This window comes from Rana temporaria, chromosome 5 (genome assembly GCF_905171775.1).
Source record: "Rana temporaria chromosome 5, aRanTem1.1, whole genome shotgun sequence".
Taxonomy (NCBI): Eukaryota; Metazoa; Chordata; class Amphibia; order Anura; family Ranidae; genus Rana; species Rana temporaria.
In genome coordinates, this window is record NC_053493.1 from 101,695,136 (window position 1) to 101,716,857 (window position 21,722).

Sequence of the window (21,722 nt, forward strand, 5' to 3'; positions counted from 1 at the left end):
ACACAGAAACATATTAGAAATATGAAATGTTGGGGTAACACACACTTTAGGGAGTATTAATGAAGGAAAACAGCTCTATCCAACAATGACTACAATTACACATAGAGTTTAGATGCATTTTTCTAATTCCTGCAGTTTTAGGATGTTTTATTCAGATTATCTAATGTTTAAAAAGAGTGCATAGAGAGGCACAACCTGAATAAAATATGCACAAAAAAAGAAAATAAGATTGTATTTTTGTGGGATAGGAATACCCACCCTGTACCTTGTTACACTAAAAACCTCATAGTCATTGTTATATAAAATAAAAGTGTCAGTTCAGTTTTACATGTCAGGAATAAAGTGTACAGGTAGAATGCATGGCCTGTCTTCTACATATTCACTAATGGGTTATTTTAATTTTTGAGCTCTTTATCTCCTAGACCTTTTGTTTTAGCATTCATTTACTTCATTTTGCAGGTTATTTCTCCGGCAACAGTTTGTGGGATTACCAATGAATCTTCCACTGTAAAAAGAGTGCGGCTATCTGTAGGAAACAGTGAATTTACTTTCAAAGCAGGACAGTGGTAAGAACACTTTTCATGATCTATGTTTTTTTGTTTTTTTTTAAGAAAACCTGTCGCCTAACTTACTGTCTGCCAGTTGTACACAAATGGCTGAACAGTGCAGCTAACCAGGCAGGAGAGCATTTTAAAATGGCCTTTCCTTTTTACATGCTTGCGTGCGCCCTCTACAGCGCACACGAGCACTACAATGTGACCGCACTGTTTACTGGACAGCTTACTGAATAAATGTACAGAGCCCATGAGAGTGGCATTGTACCATGTGATCTCTGTGACCAATCGCAGCAATCACACATAGTTTTAACTGGCTGTAGTTAGCAGCAGCTTTCACTTTCATCTCACATAGTAATTGATGGAAGGAAGTTCCTGATTACAGACGGCACACAGGAAAAAAATAATAAAACATGTATCCTCTACCAAAAACACTGACACACCCCCTTCTACAGTCATCACCCTTTTACAGTATGTGTCGGCTCTAAACTGACCTGTATATTAACCTCTTACCTGCCTTATCCTGCACATCTGTACATTAACCCCTTTATCTCCTTCCTCCTGTTTGCCTGTAGATTATTGCCCTTTAACTCCCCATTTACACTGTGAATGGCCTGTAAATGCTTTTGTATCTATTGCACCATTCGCAAGCTCCATGTTTTAATCATCAGGTGTAAAGATGAACTGGTTATTCCAGTCATTGTATCTGCAGAACTCCTGGAACCCAGTGCTGATTCAGAGAAACAGCAACCCCCTGTGTATGCGAACATATGTGTGAAGTAGTGTGTTTTTGCCATTTTTGGAAGCTTTGTATCATATTTTGGTTTCCCAATCACCAAATGATCAAAACTGAGGGGGAAATAGATGGAAACTACCACAAATTTGCAATTAGACTCCAATAGCTTGATTGTTTAAAAACAAGAAATAGTGCAGACCATGGGTGGCAAATAGCTTTTTTTTTCATTGACTACCAAAATTGCCAAGCATATGCCCATCTTTGCTGTCTTTAGTTAGGGTTTGCACTAGTGCGATGCCAGACATTGCATGTGATACGCACCATATAGCTGTGCACATCACATGCGATGTCTGTGCAATTCAAATTCACCCATACAAACTGTATGGCTGAAATCACATTGCATTCGCACCAAAATGGTGCAGGACCCTTATTTTGGTCCACACTGGAATCAGATCGCATGGGTGTTCAGACCAATCCGATCCGATTCTTGTCCGATTTCACAGTTTGCACTGGGATCTGCAAAACAATTTGGGGTGTCATTCACTTTACATTAACACCCGCAGCAGTTGGAAGTAGTGTGAACTGCCTGCAAGTCAGATGCGATGCTGGTTCTTGCATCGCACCAGTGTGAACCTGGACTTAGAATCCACACAGGTTTAACAGTCCCTGAGATACAGCATAATTATAAACTCTAATTATAAAATCAAAAATACATATGTGGCTTCTCCTCCTCCTACATGTAATCGTTACACACAAATTTTTGAAACGCTACACTACCCGACATATTTCCAACATAATGTGCTGCATTTTTATTTTTCAGCCCCTAGATGGTGCTGTACATATAGCAAGAGGATGATCACCAGTCCTGTACCGACACATAGTTACTGAATGTTTGAACTAATTTTCATATTTAGGCTATGGGCACATTTCAACAGATATACTTTTGTCAGAATTTGGAGTTCTTCCGTTTAAACCTGTATGCTGCTACAGCTTAGTCAAGGTTAAAGGCTAAAGCCCTGTACACATATTGGCCAGTTTAATAGTAAAAATTGACAAAATTTGGCCCTTGTGTACTGCAGCTGGTCTGACAGAAGCTGGTCTGCTTCTGTCAAAGGGGCGTGACCGTAAAATGCCTGTCAATCAACCAGTGGCTGAGAGCACTGTCCTGAGTGTTCGGGTACGAGGGGTCCTGTCATGTCCCATCCCATCACCCTGTCAGAACACAATAGAATCGCAGGGGGGGATGCAACCTGAGCTGTCAGTATATTTTCTGTTCAGCCCATTGAATGTAAAAAAGTCTAAATTCTTGGACCAGGTTTCAGGTTCCACTCACATTTAGGGTCTAACCTGAGCCATATTTGCAAGCAAGATCCTGAAAACTCAAACCACCAACCCTTTCTTGAATTGCAGGAAGCCTCTACCTGCATCATTTTGTAATTTTTTAAATTTAGTGCAGCTGTGTGTGGCTCCGCTGCCACAGGCACGACATCAAGGTCCTGGATTTTCCACTACAAATTACTACTAGTTTTACCTTCTATCATGGTAGAGTGCCTACCTGGGGCGTGCCATAGTTCAGCTGCCCTTCCATCAGCCCCATAACAGCAAGCTAATACCTCCGTGCACACCTGAGGAATGATTGTAAATAAGTATTAAATGCACATTGATCATAACATCAGTGTTGCTGTATCCCCCCCCCCCTTTTTTTATTTCTATTTTAAGCAAAAGCTGCACTTAGCCTTTGAAATGTAACAATTTCTAGGTATTCAGGGCTCATTCAATGTCATTTTAACACATAAAGCTGTGGATTTTCAGATGAGTTGCAATGGAATTCTGAAGATACATATTTATTTGTATTACATTGGGAAGCCGCAGATTATGCATCCAATTCTGAAGCATGCATTGAATTTGTAAAATGCATTCTCGGCTAAGTATGTGGCCAGTTTTATAGGTTTTACCATAAGACTGATTTATCCATAGAAGATTTTGTAACCACTTGCTCGTGGTGGTTTTTAGTATGCTAAATGGACCAAGGATACAGTAAAAAGGATGCATGTGGACACCCTGGCAGAAGCGAGAGTAACCCTGGTACAGATTTTTTAAAAAGGGATGGGTTCTAAGATATAACGATTAGTGTCTAAAGTTCATCCGCAAATGTCCAATGGGGTTTCAAAGGTCCATAAACATATGTAAAGGTCCATAATAAGGATTCACATTTCAGCCGCATCTGCAGTATCTTCAGGTAGGGTCTGAGGTACTTCCCACCAATGTTCATGCAAAATAAAGGAAAAAAAAAAGGAGAGAGAGAGTGCCACTGTTGAGTGTAGCTTGCATGTCAGCATACGGGCAAAAAATAATAAAGTATTGCACTCACAGGAGATCGGATGGACATGGCATATATAAAAATAATCTGCAGGATATCCAGCAGGGGTCACTTTCCTAGGTTTCAACGCTGAACATGGGAAAAACTCTTAGTGCAGCATTTAATAAACCATTATATATAAAAAAATAAACAATGATGCACTTACATATGTTCAAATGGAAAACTGTAGTAATAAAAAAATACCATCAGGTGGCAAAGTCCGGGGTCCCAATAGGCAGCAGCACTCAGGTGTAAAATGCTAGTGAGAGCTCCTTTAGTGACCAGATGACACAGGAAACCGCACAGAGAGGCATGAATCAGGAAGAACCAGCTTGAATAGCTGTGCAGATAAAAGAAGTAGCTGCTATGAAGCTCAATAAAAATGCTGAGTCAGCGATTAGTGGACAAAGGAAGAGTTAGCTGCTAACATACCCAATTCTCCTCAGTGTGTGTAAAGATATATGGGTGCAGCGCTAAACTAATTTTAACATCTAAAAATATATACCATTAATTGATTGGTCTCTTGTGTCTCATTTATTAACATTTACACTTCTTGTGAATTTAGTTATTTGTAATATTTTTTTATGATTCCTTGAAATCTTTTCACTGATTTGTGGTATATATTTTTAGATGTTAAAATTTGTTTAGCGCTGCACTCATACTGTATATCTTTAACGACTGCAGCTGGGTCACAGTGACATCACACGTGAAAGGTGGCAACGCTTTTCAGATCTGGGTCCCCCTTCCTAAAGTATTAGTAAACTCTTTAGTAAACTACTACCACTTTTACCTACAGGTAAGCTTATAATAAGGCTTACCTGTAGGTAAGGATGAGCTCCAGTGTGTTCGCATAGTACACGTGCAGAGCCCGCCAGGAAGTCTGCACCACGCTGCGCTAATCACAGGCAGGGCGACATTCCCAATCTCTGCTGCTGAGCATCAGGATAATGTCTCCCTGGCTGTGATTAGCGCAGTGCCGTGCAGACTTCCTGGCGGGCTCTGCATGTGTACTATGCGAACACGCTGGAGCTCATCCTTACCTGTAGGTATAAAGACTATCTCCTAAACCTGTACGGTTTAGAAGATATTCCCCTTGCATGCGCAGCGGGGATCCTCGGCTAAAGGCCCGGACCTTGCCGGAATGAAGTCTCCCGCGCACATGCGCGGGAGTGACGACATCGCCGCTCCAGCCAATCAGAGCGCTGGAGCGGCGACACGCCGAGGCAAGATGACATCTCCCTGGGCGTGGACCAGATAAGTATTTCATAATGAGCTAGTATGCAGTGCATACTAGCTCATTATACCTTTTGCCTTTCAGGTGTAAAAAAAAAAAAATAATTGTTGCGGGTATACAACCGCTTTAACTATTTTTTCTTTATTTTACATGGTGGTTTTTGGGTCTACTGTTCATCCTCAAGTTTTTTCTGTGCAAAAAGGACAAAAGGTTGTTAAGTATGTGTGTCTGTGTAGAGAGCGTTTAGGATTTAGGGATGCAGGACTAGCAGTGGTGCCACTTGTAAAGTAGTATGGGAGAAGCCCAGCACTCTGTAAAGTTTAGTTCTTTTCCTGCACAACAGCAGTCACCAATGTCACTTGTCCAAGGGCATGTAGAACCTCTTTGTCAAGGCATGAAAAACCGATCGCACACGCCCTTGAAATGTGATGTTGATTATTGCTGTTATGCAGTTACAGTAAAATATTAAACTTTACATAAGCAGCTCTTTCTTATTTATTTATTTTGCTGCTTCAGTCTGTTGCAGAAGATGTTGGGTGGGTCATGGCACTGCTAACAATATGTAAGTGTCTTCGCACCCACATATATTCATTGAAGCATCTACCCATCAATGACTAGCCTTAGGAGACATAGAAAAAGTAGATGGTGAGGGAGAGTAGATGACTTAAAAACATGTAATGAAGATCAGCCATGCTGATTTTAGAGATTGTGAAAATCCATTATAGTTACATAGTTAGCCAGGTTGAAAAAAAAATAAGTCCATCCAGTTCAACCATAAAAATTAAATAAAAAATATCATACAATCCCCTATACCCAATCCTATACCCACAGTTGATCCAGAGAAAGGAGAAATACCCCAGCAAAGCATGATCCAATTTGCTATTGCAGGGAAAAAAATCCTTCTTGATCCCAGAGCGGCAATCAGATTTTCCCTGGATCAACTTTACCTATAATTGTTAGTACCTAGTTAGATTCTTTCCTAAATGTACATAATATTTCTTAAAGCAATCTACTGAGCTGGCCAGAACCACCTCTGGAGGGAGCCTATTCCACATTTTCACAGCTCTTACTAACTCCTCTATAGTTGACTACAAAGGCAGGTCCAGAGGTGGCTTTAGGCTTTGTGAGGCCTTTAGACACAAGGCCCCACTCGCGCCCATAATGGCTAAAAAAAATTCAAGCAAGTTAAAATGGCTGCAGAAAGATGCGTGGATCTAGCACACATACAATCAGCACCACTTTCAGGGCACCCTCCTCACCCATCAGACATATGCAGCCAATACAACATCTGGGACCCAGCAAGGTGACAACCCCTCTAGGATTTTCCCCTGTGCCTTGGGAGAATGGGAAGGGAGTGTCACTGAATCATCCCACATCCACAGAGGAAGGAGAGTGGGGGGATCCCAGTGCATAGAGAGGGAGAGTGAGTGAGGAAGGGAGTGTGAGGGGGAGAGAGAGGAAGGGGGAGAGTGAGGGGGGAGATGGAGAGAGGGAGGGAGGGGGAGAGACAGATCTCTAGCCCTGTCTCCTGTGTACCATGTCCCAGTCTGCAGTGCCTGTCTGTGGGAAGCTGTGTGCGATGCTTGGTACGGTGCTGTCCATGCCATCAGGATGTTCATGATGACCAGCAGCAAGCAGGGTCCATTCTTGTTCTCGGTGGGGACAGTGTCCTGCTCCTTCCAGAGGATCTGTTTGCTGTGAGATGGAGTGGTCCCTGGTCACCTTTACCTTCCACCCATCCTCGTTTTCCGGCCCCAGTCAGCCTGTCCTCCAGTCCTGGGAGGTCTATAGAGCTCTTCTCTCTCCAAGACTATCGATCCTTGCAAGCCTCGCTGCTCAACTTGCCCACCAGGCCCAGACTGGGATTCTTTCTGCAGCCAATGAACGCCCGCAGAAGAAGTAGTCTTTAAGTGGCTGCAGGAGGAATATGGAAAGATCCATTTCTCCATATGCAGCTGTCCCACCGCTCTCCTATCCAGGCACACAGAAGGACGGCACGGCTGGGCACTTACTTTCTCTCTGGGTGGTCGGCCAGACTGCAGCAGGCGCTGGGATGGGATGTTGGGATCCATCAACTGGAGCTCCTCCTTCCCCTTCACAGACAGTCATAGGGCAGGGATAGTTTCCGCCGCCTGGCCCGACTCCTGACCCAAATAGGCAGCCTGCCAGACGTAGAGAGGCAGAAGGGGCAGCTCAGCTGCTTTAGGGCCCCACATGGACTTGTGGCCCACCCAGTGTGCCCTATGGATGCCTGCACAGCTTTTGCAGATGGCACCTGAAGCCTGTTGGTCAGTCCAGTAATCGAGCAGAGGCAAATTATGCGGCCGTGAGGCCCCTGTGAGTGAGAGGCCTTAAGCGGCCACCTACTTAGAGAGCCGCCTCTGAGCAGGTCCTATCTGCTCAATTATTAGCTTTGCTCTAAGGCTTCTTTCACACTATGGATTGTATGTCCGTTTTATAATATCCGTATTACACCTATTAACGGACGTTTATTAACGGATTTAATAACGGATACATACGGATAAATATTTTACCATTCTTCCTTTATTGAAAACGGATAATGTTTATCCGTATATATCCGTATACATCCGTTATATCATTCCTTTCTAACGTCCGTTAATAAAAACATTTCACCCTTTCTTGAAGTCCAGCTCCAGAAGTCGCATGGATATTCAGGGGAACCCCGCCGTCAATTTAACAAAAATGACGTGCGGTTCCCGGTAAATATCCATAACCAGACCCTTCAGGTCTGGTATGGATATTCAGGGGAACCCCGCCGTCAATTTAAAACAAAAGTGACGTGCGGTTCCCGGTAAATATCCATAACCAGACCCTTCAGGTCTGGTATGGATATTCAGGGGAACCCCGCCGTCAATTTAAAACAAAAATGACGTGCGGTTCCCCCTAAATATCCATAACCAGACCCATTATCCAAGCATGTGGACCTGGCCGGCCGCAGAAAAGAGGGGGGGACAGAGTGCGGCCCCCCCTCTCTCCTGAACCGCACCAGGCCACATGCCCTCAACATGGGGAGGATGTCCCCATGTTGATGGGGACAAGGGTCTCATCCCCACAACCCTTGCCCGGTGGTTGTGGGGGTATGCGGGCGGGAGGTTTATCAGAATCTGGAAGACCCCTTTAACAAAGGGGACCCCCAGATCCTGACCCCCCCCCTGTGTGAAATGGTAATGGGGTACACTGTACCTCTACCATTTCACGAAGGAAGTAAAAAGTATTGTAAAAAAACACACTGACACAAAAGAATAAAGTCCTTTATTAAAAAAAAAAAAAAAAAAACTCCAGCGCTGAAAAATCCACTCGTTCCCGGCTTCCAGCGTTGTCCTGATCCTGCGACGGGTGCGGGTGATCTCCCGCGATGAGAAGATCCAGCGTCGGGTGATCTCCGCTCCGGCGATGTGAAGATCCATCCATCCGGCGCAGCAGCATCCCGGACCTCCTCTCACCGCTGGGCACAGCCCAGCGAATGAGCGGCTGAAGCTGTGACATTTCTTATATAGAGGAGGCAGAGCCACCCGTCACGTGACCCTGCCCCCTCTGACGTACCTCTGCTACGTCACTGGGGAAGACCAAGAAGAGGGAAGACCTTTCCTCTTCATGGTCTTCCCCAGTGACGTAGCAGAGGTACGTCAGAGGGGGCAGGGTCACGTGACGGGTGGCTCTGCCTCCTCTATATAAGAAATGTCACCGCTTCAGCCGCTCATTCGCTGGGCTGTGCCCAGCGGTGAGAGGAGGTCCGGGATGCTGCTGCGCCAGATGGATGGATCTCCACATCGCCGGAGCGGAGATCACCCGACGCTGGATCTTCTCATCGCGGGAGATCACCCGCACCCGTCGCTGGATCAGGACAACGCAGGAAGCCGGGAACGAGTGGATTTTTCAGCGCTGGAGTTTTTTTTTTTTTTTTTAATAAAGGACTTTATTCTTTTGTGTCAGTGTGTTTTTTTACAATACTTTTTACTTCCTTCGTGAAATGGTAGAGGTACAGTGTACCCCATTACCATTTCACACAGGGGGGGGTCAGGATCTGGGGGTCCCCTTTGTTAAAGGGGTCTTCCAGATTCTGATAAACCTCCCGCCCGCATACCCCCACAACCACCGGGCAAGGGTTGTGGGGATGAGACCCTTGTCCCCATCAACATGGGGACATCCTCCCCATGTTGAGGGCATGTGGCCTGGTGCGGTTCAGGAGAGAGGGGGGGCCGCACTCTGTCCCCCCCTCTTTTCTGCGGCCGGCCAGGTCAACGTGCTCGGATAATGGGTCTGGTTATGGATATTTAGGGGGAACCGCACGTCATTTTTGTTTTAAATTGACGGCGGGGTTCCCCTGAATATCCATACCAGACCTGAAGGGTCTGGTTATGGATATTTACCGGGAACCGCACGTCATTTTTGTTTTAAATTGACAGCGGGGTTCCCCTGAATATCCATGCTCAGTAAAATTAACGTCCGTTAACATAACGGACATTTACGGAGACATTTACTAACGTCCATGTGCCATAGACTTCAATGTTAAAATATAACGGACGTTAATATATCCGTTACTTGCAACGGACAAATAATTTACAAAAAATAGTGCAAGACCCGTCACATATTCCGTTATAACTAACGTCCGTATGTTATAACGGACTATTACGGATCTTTACGGAACATAAAAAAATCCCATAGACTTTAATGATATTTTATAAAGGACGTATAACTTCCGTTTTTTAACATTATCTGACGAATTTTAAAACGGATTATTAAAACGGATTTATTTTGTAGTGTGAAAAGGGCCTAAGCCCCTATTCACACTTGAGCGTCTTTCAAGCTTAAGCAGTTTTGTTTTAGCCAATGGAAAGCTAGTTACTAGGAGGAGGAGAACTTGGGTTTTTCAGGCACTCCCATTAAAGTATATAATAAAACATGCAATTCTACACCAAAGAAGGTCATGTACAAGTGACACATCTCCCAGATGTGAATGGACACCATTGAATATAATGAGAATCTTCATGTTGGGTGTTGAAGCTTCTGGAATAGCACTTCATATCGCTCAGGTGTAAACGGGGGCGAAATCCCTTTATCAATGATGTTTGATTCATATATTTAAAAATACATGTATATTTTTTGGTTGTTTGAACCTTCTTAGTCCGTAAACCTGTCTATACAATTATATCAGTATGTGTATTTTACTAAGAAAGCTAATGTCTAATGCTAATGTAAAAATTCACTTGTGCAAATCTTCACTGATTTTCTCACATGTTCAGCTTAGCAAATGCTAATAAAGGAAGTGATTTGTATGTGCATTGTTTCACAGCTGTTCTGTTAAAAAAAAAACAAGAAAAAAAAAAAAAAACAACTGGTGCAAGCGTTGTTTGCATGTTGTTCTTTATATATTTATTGCTTGACTTTTATTATGTATTTTGTCATGAAATTTGAAGCACAAAAGCCCTGATAGTCTCAGTTTGGGAAGTTTTCTGCCTAGATGAAGCGTTAAACACCCAGGAAGACAACAATGAATGGTCTAATGTTTACCAGAGGTGTAACTGTAGCTTGTAGCCAATTTACTAACCAAAGAAGCAATTTGGGGGCTTTACAGATTGCTTTATTTACAGAGACCTCTGGTATAACTAGATGTCATTACCAGCCTTTCCTTGTGTAGGATTTATGTAAACAGCTCCTAAAAAAAATATATGATGATGGTATTGCAGCTAACCCGGTGATATCATTACACAGCTGCCCTGACATCATGATGGTACTGGGAGCAAAACTACTGCTCAGACGAAAGCCCATTTAAAAAAAAAGATATATATATATAATATATTATTTCCCAGTTAAATGGCTATTTAGGTGCATGGGAGAAGGCCAACAGTATCTCACAGAAGCATATTATGTCATTCAGACCAAATATTGAGCAAACATTAAAGCAGAACTGAACTCAAAAAGTGAAAATGTGCTTGCTATAGGGATCATAGTATATAGGATTGTTATCTGTAACTAAGCAGTACCCTGCAAAGGTATCTTTTGTCTGCAAGGAAAAATAACAGCGCACATCCTGGGGTGTAAGGGTGCCCAGGCACTCGTGTGCCTGCAGTGTGAGATCTAAGGCACTGCTGCCTCTTAACTGCCAGTCTCAGGTGATTTGGGTGGGATTTGGAGACTTCCTGGTTGTGTGGCTCATTGTTCTCCCCGCTGGAGACTCTGGCACGAGTATGCAAACCCAGGAACTACCAAAATGGCTACTCACACACAGAGACACAGAAGGCAGGTAAGAACAAGGCATGGTAAGTCAGTAAGGCCCCTTTCACACTTGTGGCACTTGTCCTGCGACTTGGGACTGCAAAGTTGCATGACAAGTCGTTCCCCATGGTTTCCAATGATAACCATTCATATATCTGCAACTTCAAGTTGTTCTTACTTTAAAGTAGTCCCTGTACTACTTTGGTCTGACTTTCATGCGAGTTGAGGTCCATAGACCTTAAGTTTACACAGGCAATCCCTGAAATCATTTCAAGTCATTTGTTCTCTGCTTGCCTTTTTTGGCTATTCTTTTCAGAATTCAGTTCAAACAAAAATAAAAACCTAAGACTATAGGTGGTCTAATCTAACTACTCTCTGTTCAGAACTAAGAAAAAAGGTTTTGCCTTTTGTTATACTTTAACCACTCAAGGACTGAGCCTGTTTTTCAGACTCTGTGCTTATAAGTTAAAAACAAGTTTTATTGCTAGGAAATTACTTAGAACCCCCAAACATTATACATTTTTTTCTAACACCCTAGAGAATAAAATGGCGGTCATTGCAATGCTTCTTGTCACATCATATTTGCGCAGCGGTCTTACAAGCGCACTTTTTTTGGGGAAAGAAAAACACTTTTTTTAATTAAAAAATAAGACAATGGTAAAGTTAGCCCAATTTTTTTTACATTGTGAAAGATAATGTTACGCCGAGTAAAATGATACCCAACATGTCACGCTTCAAAATTTCGCCCACTCGTGGAATGGCGTCAAACTTTTACCCGTAAAAATCTCCATAGGTGATGTTTAAAAAATTCTACAGGTTGCATGTTTTGAGTTACAGAGGAGGTCTAGGGCTAGAATTATTGCTCTCGCTCTAACGATCACGGCGATACCTCAAAGCTTGTCGGGACGGGGCGATTTAAAAAAAAAAAATGTATTTTACTTTATTTTATTGATTTTATAAAAAAAATATTGGGTCACTTTTATTCCTATTACAAGGAATGTAAACATCCCTTGTAATTGAAAAAAGCATGACAGGTCCTCTTAAATATGAGATCGGGGGTCAAAAAGACCTCAGATCTCATATTTGGACTAATATGAGATAAAAAAAATTGTCATTTGAAAAAATGACAAAAAATGTCCCTTTAAGAGGTATGGGCGGAAGTGACATTTTGACGTCGCTTCCGACCTGGAGATGGGTGGGTGTCATCTTCCCCTCACTCGTATCCATATGAAGGAAGGTGAAGGACCCGATTGACTCCACTGCTACCGACGGCTCCGGTAAGCTGCAGAGAGCGGCGGGAGGGGGGTGCCCTCTCCCGCCGCCAATAACAGTGATCTCGTGGGGAATCCGCCACAGAGACCACTATTATCGTAAACAGGACTGCCCACTGAAAAGATGGATACCTCGGTTGTGGCTGCTGTTACCGAGATATTCATCTTTAAAGTGCCGACGTATCTATGCAGTGGGCGGTCGTTAAGTGGTTAAGTACCAGCCTTTTTAACCCCTTCATTCATTACCAGGCCGCTGTGACACTTTGTCCGATAATTATCCATCATCCAACACTGTACCCAAATGAGTTTTAAATATATATATACACACACAGTTGTGCTCGAAAGTTTACATACCCTGGCATCATTTAACCATTTTTTCGAGAATATGAATAACACAAAAACTTTTCTTTCACTCATGGTTAGTGTTTGGCTGAAGCCATTTAATATCAGTCAACTGTGTTTACTCATAATTACAACAGAAACTACTACTAAAAGGTCAATGCGTTTCTGGACTCCTGACAGACCCTTGCATCTTTCATCCAGTGCTGAACTGAGGTTTCCAGATTCTGAGTCATGGGGAAAGCAAAAGAATTGTCAAAGGATCTGTGGGAAAAGGTAGTTGAACTGTATAAAACAGGAAAGGGATATAAAAAGATATCCAAGGAATTGAGAATGCCAATCAGCAGTGTTCAAACTCTAATCATGAAGTGGAAAATGAGGCGTTCTGTTGAAACCAAACCACGGTCAGGTAGACCAACTAAAATTTCAGCCACAACGGCCAGAAAAATTGTTCGGGATGCAAAGAAAAACCCACAAACCACTTCAGGTGAAATATGGGACTCTGAAAACATGTGGTGTGGCTGTTTCAAGATGCACAATAAGGTGGCACTTGAAGAAAGATGGGCTGCATGGTCGAGTCGCCAGAAGAAAGCCATTACTTTGTGGCATTTGCATAGTATTTCACTTACAATATGCCAAATGGCACAAAGACTAGTCTCAAACCTTCTGGCACAAAGTCATTTGGAGTGATAAGACCAAAATTTTGCTTTTTGTCCAGAACCGTAAACACTACATTTGGAGAGGAGTCAACAAGACCTACGATGAAAGGTACACCATCCCTACTGTGAAACACAAAGGTGGATCGCTGATGTTTTGGGGATGTGTGAGCTACAAAGGCACAGGAAATTTGGTCAAAATTCATGGCAAGATGATTGCAGTATGTTATCAAAAAATACTGGAGGAACATTTGCATTCATCAGCCAGGAAGCTGCGCATAGGACCTACTTGGACATTCCAACATGACAATGATCCAAAACACAAGGTCAAGTCGACCTGTCATTGACTGCAACAGAATTAAGTGAAGGTTCTGGAGTGGCCATCTCAGTCTCCTGACCTCAATATCCTTGAGCCACTCTGGGGAGATCTCAAACGTGCAGTTCATGCCCAAGAATTTCCAGGAACTAGAGGCTTTTTTCAAGAGGAATGGGCAGCTTTACCATCTGAGAAGATAAAGAGCCTCATCCACAAATGACTTTGCGCGGTCATTGGTGTTAAAGGGGCAATACACGGTATTAAGAACTGGGGTATGTAAACGTTTGATCAGGGTCATTTTGGTAGTTTGTGTTGTCATTATGATTTAAAAAGATTAAACACAGTTGATTCATAATAAATGGCTTCAGCCAAATACTAACCATCAGTGAAAGAAAAGTTTTTGTGTTGTCATTCCTATTCTCTGAAAATGGCCAAAGAATCATAAATTCTGCCAGGGTATGTCAACTTATGAGTACAACTGTATGTGTGTGTGTGTGTGTGTGTGTGTGTATATATATATGTATATATATTATTATTATTTTTTTTTTTTTGGACAGAGCTTTCTTTTGGTGGTGTTTAGTAACTATCGTTTTTTTCATTTTTTTAAATTCTTTTACCTTTCTGAGGGAAATAAAAATGCTAGAAAAATATCAAAGCCCCCAAAATGACACATTTTTGGAAAGAGAACACCCCAAGGTGATCTATTTTTTGCTGGTACTGAAGGGGTTAAACACGGAGCCTGAGAATGGTCCACTTGATACATTAATGTACAGGTTGCACACAGAGGAAGAGGGCACTGAAGGTATTAAAGTGCTGATTGTGTACAGTGGCAGGATGGAGGTGAAGAGGTAATGTTCAGATAGACATGATAATGGAGGTGAGGTATTATTTAACAGGTCACATGGAGACAGCATTATAGCTAGCATGTGTAGGAGAGGTGGTTTGGAGGGGGAGGCTGGAAAGGGTTGAACAAAGATCTGCCTGTCACTGCAACAGAATGAAATGATCAGCAGCTGCACATTACCAAATGCTCAGTCTGTCCCTATCCCCTGTTTTAAAGGGAGGGATCAGAATTGTAATTAAATCATGTAATAGATGTGATGATCAGTCACAGCGATCCCATGGTACCCAGACGCTTAGATTGGCTTGTTACAGTGTTTGTATGCACACCCAGCTATACACAACAATCACCTGTATTCCGTGCCGCTCATAAACGGCACTTGGTGAATAAGGCTCACCAATCCCCCGTTACTAAATGTACATTAGTACAAAAGTGGTTAAAGAGCAGCCGTATTTAATCTGTAAAAGCCATCAGTCACCAGCACAGTGGGTAGTGGTCACTCCATCTTTCCGATTTGTAAATTGAATCCCTTCATCCCAATCAGAGAGTGAGAGCACTGCTGGCAGTGGATGCCAGAACCGCTTCAGCTCCCTTTTGAGCTGCAATGATCGTAGAAAGTGGCAGAAGAGATTTAGGGCTCTTTCACACGGAGCGGATCCGTATTGATCCGCCCCGTGTGTGTCCGTCTGCTCAGCGGGGATCATCCGTAAATCCCCGCTGTCGGCGGACAGGGCGGTCCCCGCACAATGTGCAGAGACCGCCCTGTCTTTCTTCCGCTCTCCCCTTAGGGGGAATCGGATGAATACGGACCGTGTGTCCGTATTCATCCGATCCGTTCCGCCAGACGGAAGAAAAATAGGGTTTTCTTCCATCTGAAAAAGCGGATCTTTGCGGAGGCGGATCTTTGCGGACGTTAGTGGATGCATCATCCGCTAACGTCTGCAATCCCATAGGGAAGCGGACTTGTAAAAAACGGTTCGTTCGTCTGCTCGTGTGAAAGGGCCCTTATAGGCTGCTTAAAATCTTCTAATATACAATATCTTCTGTTATTTTTATTTTGTATATCTTTAGTAATCTAGTTTATGCTTACAGAGAAATGTATTCATCCTGCTTTATTACTGTATGCAGGCATTGTATTTTATCATACAGTTTTTCAGTAGTAATCAGCCTTTTTCTACCAGGGTGCTATCTGAGTTCTTTAGGGGTGCCATGCCAAAATGCCTAAAAATTGCCCAAAATTGTTTACAAGCCAACAGGTAGATCATGTCTGCCTTTTTGTTATGCAAGGCCACAGGTTTTCATCATGCAACATTACAACTTTGTGCACTGCGTGGGCCAGCCCCCATTGTCCCAACAATTCCTGACATCGGTTGATAAAGAGGATGTCTGGCATCTGTACAGAATCCTTGTTTGACCCCCCCCCCCCCCCCGCCTCTATCTGTCAGCACTTAGGCCAAGTTAGATGCGTGGTGGAGAGAAAAGTAGGGAGAACAAACGCTGGAATGCTGGTTAGTATCGGTGTGCAAAAGTGAATTTGCGTTTCATAAATCTATAATCTCTAATGATTTATTCTCTATCTCTAGTGCTTCGAGATTTGTGCATTTATTTTAAAGGGTGCATTGACTGGAAAAAGGTTGAGAAACACCAGTTTAAGTGATTAAACATTAGAGGGTGCTATTGTCTAGTTTTACTAATTCATGACCAGAACAATATGTTAGCATGCAGAGAGCTGTCGAGAATAATAATAGTACAAATCTCTAGCTGACTTTCGCAAATATGTTCTATGTTCGGAATATATCGCAGTGTAAAAAAAAAAAAGTATTACAAAAAGATTAGAAAACTCACCTAATTTTCTAATTTGGGTCATGAAAATGATCAGATCCAAGGACGTTCTGAGGTCAGGTCTGATAATGAGTCTGTAGATTCAATTAATTAAGAAAAACAATGCCTTCATGTAATACGGCTATTTATAGAACTTACTGTCAATTGTAAGATTCCATTCTGTTTCTTTTTAAATGATTCTGTAACATTTTATGATCATTGTTTTTGTTAAACAAAGAAAACAACTTTTATATTTCTATATTTTTCGTTTTACTCATGCCAAGACATTTGAAAAGCCTGTTTTGCGTCATTGTATTTTAGCTTGTTAATCGATGTGTGCGCCACATGTTTCTCATTAACATACAATTAAAGTAAATGTAGCTAGCTTAAATCCAGCTGTAAAATAAAATTTTATGGTGTGCTTTGTTTCTTTTATTATGTTAGGAATGTGTTGACTTTTTGGATTTAAGCCTGGCTTTCCTTGCCATTGAAAGTTCAGGTTATTTGACAGTCAGTGTAATGGAGTCAGGAATGTTAAATGGGCATAGAGTGCAAATGCTGATTTCCCCAATACAAAAGCTGGTTTGCAGTACAATATAATATATTGAAATTGCATGAATCTCTTTTCCACCTATAGTTTATAAATAGAGCAAAGTACTATATGATAACCCATAGTAACCAATCATCTGCTATGGTTCTGACTGCTCTACACCAATGAAAGCTGAAATGCGATTGGTTGTTTACAACTCTTTTGCACTTAGAATTTAGTGTGCGTGCTTGTTTTGGAGCATCAGTAAGTGACAGAGAAGCTGATAAAGTTGTTTCAAAACTATTCTGCTGCGTCGCCATAGTCTACTTCTACATTTTCCTTGCCTTGTTTTATAAAGGTAACTTTGGCCAAGAGAAACATATTCGCAACTCCACGTGCCGCACCCGCCAGGAAGCTCGCACTCCACAACGCTAATCACAGGTAGTGAGACTTTTCCCGATCTGTGCAGCCGCGGATCTGGAAATGTCCCACTGCCTGTGATAAGCGATGCAGAGTGTCAGCTTCTTGGCGGGCACGTGAAGTTGCGAACACGCCTGAGCTCATCCTTACTGATGACATTGTGTAACAGTATTTAGTTTATAGTAAGATATACTGTAAAGACAGAATGTAAACTGCATGTTTTCTAAATTGGAAACTATTAAAGTTTGTAATACCGGTATTTAATTTTTTTTGCAGGGTAGATTTCTTTATTCCTGGAGTACCTAAAGTTGGGGGTTTCTCCATTTGCTCAAGTCCAGGACTTCTGGAAAAAGAAGGGGTACTGGAGCTTGCAGTGAAGTATAATTTACATCCGCCTGCTCACTGGATTCACACACAGGTAATACTGCAGTGCCCCAGCCCAGTGTGGGTAGTGGCAGAAAAAAAACCATATGTTCCATATAAAATGTGATGTGATTATTAAACATTTGCCAGGTGTTTTGATGATTACTACACAGATATCCAATGCCTAATGTAAGAAGAATACAGGAAATAAATTGGAGTTTTAGTTTCCCCCTTTGCTTTCGGCCGGTATAGTGTTTGCTTGTTCAAAATAATAATATGTAAGTTTCATTAGTTTAGGAGAGAGGAATGATTAATATCAGTGTCTTATTTTAACATAAAACGTTTATCTTGAAAGTAAAAGAAATAATGAACTTTGATATTGGGCTTTTAGTAAATGGCTGCCGCAATGGAAGGTTTCCATAGTAATGGAGGTGGTAGAAAGGTTCAGTGTTTGGTTTCTCTCTACTCTTTAGCCTTTGAATTTCCTTCCCCTGGAAACGCACACAATGTGCACAGTGCCCCCAGGGGACGGATGACTGGTTTGCCTTTTCAGGCTTCATTAGGGAGGAGGAAGATAGTAGGCAGAATAGTGCAGAAACTTCAGGCTCTGCCTCTCTCCTGTCCCTCAAAGTTTACAAGGGGGAGCAGTGTTGTAGTATGCAGTGGCAGAGTCGCTAGCTGGAAGAAAGATGCAGTGGCTGGGTGCTGGGATACATTCTCAGGGGTGCTGAAGGAAGGTTCAGAATCACAGTGCAGTGGTATGGGTGCTGGGATTTAGAAAGGTTCAAAGTCAGAGGTGCTGGGTGACGAGAAGGTGCAATGTTAGGTGGCAGAGTGCTAGGTTTTCTAAATTCTTCATAGGCCTGAATGCAAAAGCTGTCTACTTGTAATCCTGCTATGACTAAGCAACACCCAATTATATTGAAGGCTTTTGCAGTTAGTATGGGGAGGTGGTCATTAGGAATAGGGCAATGGTAACAATGGTACCTGTGGGGCCATTTATTTGGTATGGAACCCCAATACATTAGTACAGTAAGTGCCAACAGACTCGTACTGCAGCACAACACATGCTGTGGTGCACTGCATTATAAAAAAAAGGTATTTTTTTCTGTTGCTGTGCACTGATAGACTATTCCTGATGAAAGAGTTGCTATTCCTGATGAAAGTGATATTAAACTTTTATTTTTTTTTAATAATAAACATCTTACACTTACCTGCTCTGTGCAATGGTTTTTCACAGAGTAACCCCAAACCTCCTCTTCTCTGCTCCCCCAGCTCCTCCTTTTCTCCCAGTGCCCCCATATCAAGCCACTTACTATGGGGACAGCCGCGCATGCTCGCACCCGAGACTCACTATGTTTGTCTATAAGACACACAGAACGGGGCACAGCCTCACCCCCTGCTCCCTCCTTTCTAGCTGTGATTGACAGCAGCGGGAGCCAATACTGCTGTCGCTCAACCAATGATGAGGCAGAGACCCGGGAGTGCAGCTCCAGTATTTTCCCTGATTGTGTTCTCTGATTTTTTAAGATAAATTCTCAATTTTGCATTCGGACTGACAAAACGACTTTGAAACAAAAGCTTATTTTTATTAAAATAACAGTTAAGCTTAAATGGGTCTTCAACATCCCACCCCTCTGTTAAGTTAAATGGGTCTCCAACACCCCCCCCCCCAACCCCATTGTTGACTTAAATAGGTCTTTAATATGCCCCCTCCCTTTCCCTCTTGAGGCATGGGTTTTGGTGCTAGGTAGACATTGCTTATGAGAAACATCACCTGTTTTTCGGGTGTTATTCAAGCGTTTTTCAGGCGCTTTGGTGTTTAAAAAAGCTTGTAAAGCGCCTGAAAGAGGCCTCATCTGCAATCCCAATGTGAAAGCCTGAGTTCTTTCGGAGCCCTTTCACACTGTCAGCGCCCAGGAAAACGCTGGTAAAGCAGCGCTAAGACCCTAACGTTTTAGGGCGTTTTTGAAGTGCCTCAGTGTGAAAGGGTAAGGCGTTTTTACAGCGCTTTCAATTCATTTCAATGGAGAGGGGCATTTTTGGAGTGTTTTTTTCAGCACCTAAAAGCTGCTCCAAAGATGCTGCTTGCAGGACTCAGTGTGAAAGGGTCCATTGAGATGCATGGAGAGCGTTTTATGAGTGTTTTAATAGCGCTATTTTTAACGCTAAAGCGCTGTAAAAACGTTTCAGTGTGAAAGGGGTCTTATAAACCCTGTTATATCCTTTACTGTGGACTGGATTCTGTCATTCTTATATGCACTCAAAATATGGGCTCTATGCTTGATTTTACTACCCTTTGAATGTATGTTCTTTGTTTGTTACAATCTGTTCATAAAAGGGCATTATGGACCAAAGTAATTTATTCTGTTGTGTTCAATTTTGTACGTACACTTGCTACAAGAATTAATATTGCCCGTTTACAAGTTTTGTGCTTTAGGTAGGCATTAAGATTGTGGTTTTGTCCCCTTACAGCCCCCAGTTTACAGCATCAGGTGTCCCGGAATTTAAGTAAATTTTATTACAAGTAATTTTAATTTACCCAAGGAGGAAGTAGGGAGTGACTCTGCACCCTTCAAAAAGTCCCTGTGCTACAGGAAAGAGTGCCTTCTCAAAGTGGTTATAAAGCCTAAACATTTTGTGCTTTAGTGTATTCCTTGCAAGTAGTATCCCCCTCACCCCACCCCACATACTTACATGAGCCCTGATTCAGTCCAGTCCTGTGCCCATCTGCAGCAACTCTCTCCCCTTACCCCTTGTCTCATAGCCCTTGCTGAGGCAGTGGAAGCCAGTGGTACCTGCTGCTGTCAATCAAAGCCAGTGATGCCGGAGTGGGGGGTCGGGCCAAGCCCCACTGTCTGTGTCTATAGATGAAGACAGCGCAGCTCGGTAGTAAACCCACATGAATTCCCCCATAGAAAGCAGCTTCCTATGGGGGAAATCGCCAAAAAGGAGGAGCTAGAAGCGCTGGTGGGGGACCCGAGAAATAGTAGTTTGGAACGCTCTGTTAATTAAAAAAGAAAAATGCATTTACAATCACTATAACATAGTAGATTATAGCATATATTTTAGTTATCATCATTCCTGTTCTCATTGTGTTTTATTTTCTTTTAGTGGCTAGGAATGGGTTGTTTCTTTGGTAGTACAAACCAAACCACTCCCTTTAACTGTGTAGAGCAGGGGTCTCAAACTCAAATTACCTGAGGGCCACAAGACAAGTTTTCATATGCCATGGGGGGCCGCATGCAAACTTTCAAACTTCAAAAACAACAGTACTGGTGTCAGCGAACACATTATTAACCCCCAGCACTGGTGTCAGCGAGCGCATTATTACCACCAGCACTGGTGTCAGCGAGCGCATTATTACCACCAGCACTGGTGTCAGCGAGCGCATTATTACCACCAGCACTGGTGTAAGTCAGGGTTTGACAAATTTGCTTGGAATCTATTAGCCAGCTAAAAAAGTTAGGAGCCAGAAAACTCACCCTGTCCCGACGAGCTTGCGCGCAGAAGCGAACACATACGTGAGCAGCGCCCGCATATGTAAACGGTGTTCAAACCACACATGTGAGGTATCGCCGCGATTGGTAGAGTGAGAGCAATAATTCTAGCTCCTCTGTAACTTAAAACATGCAACCTGTAGATTTTTTTAAACATCGCCTATGAAGATTTTAAAGGGTAAAAAAGTTTGTCGGCATTCCACAAGCGGACACAATTTTGAAGCGTGACATGTTGGGTATGAATTTACTCGGCGTAACATTATCTTTCATAATATAAAAAAAAATGGGGATAACTTTACTGTTGTCTTATTTTTTAATTAAAAAAAGTGTAATTTTTTCCCAAAAAAGTGCGCTTGTAAGACCGCTGCGCAAATACGGCGTAACAGAAAGTATTGCAACGATCGCTATTTTATTCTCTAGGGTGTTAGGATAAAAAATATATATAATGTTTGGGGGTTCTAATTAGAGGGAAGAATATGGCAGTGAAAATAGTGTAAAATGACATTAGAATTGCTGTTTAACTTGTAATGCTTAACTTGTAATACC

The 21,722-nt window shown here is 42.5% G+C and overlaps 1 protein-coding gene across 1 annotated transcript in view; it reads left to right on the forward strand.

Moving 5' to 3' along the window:
- Window positions 1-21,722, forward strand: part of OXNAD1 (oxidoreductase NAD binding domain containing 1) — a 119,159-nt gene that overhangs the window by 44,796 nt on the left and 52,641 nt on the right. The window contains exons 5-6 of the mRNA XM_040352953.1: window positions 460-566; window positions 17,590-17,731. Of these exons, the coding sequence (XP_040208887.1) occupies window positions 460-566; window positions 17,590-17,731 (249 nt within the window). The remainder of the gene's footprint in view (window positions 1-459; window positions 567-17,589; window positions 17,732-21,722) is intronic.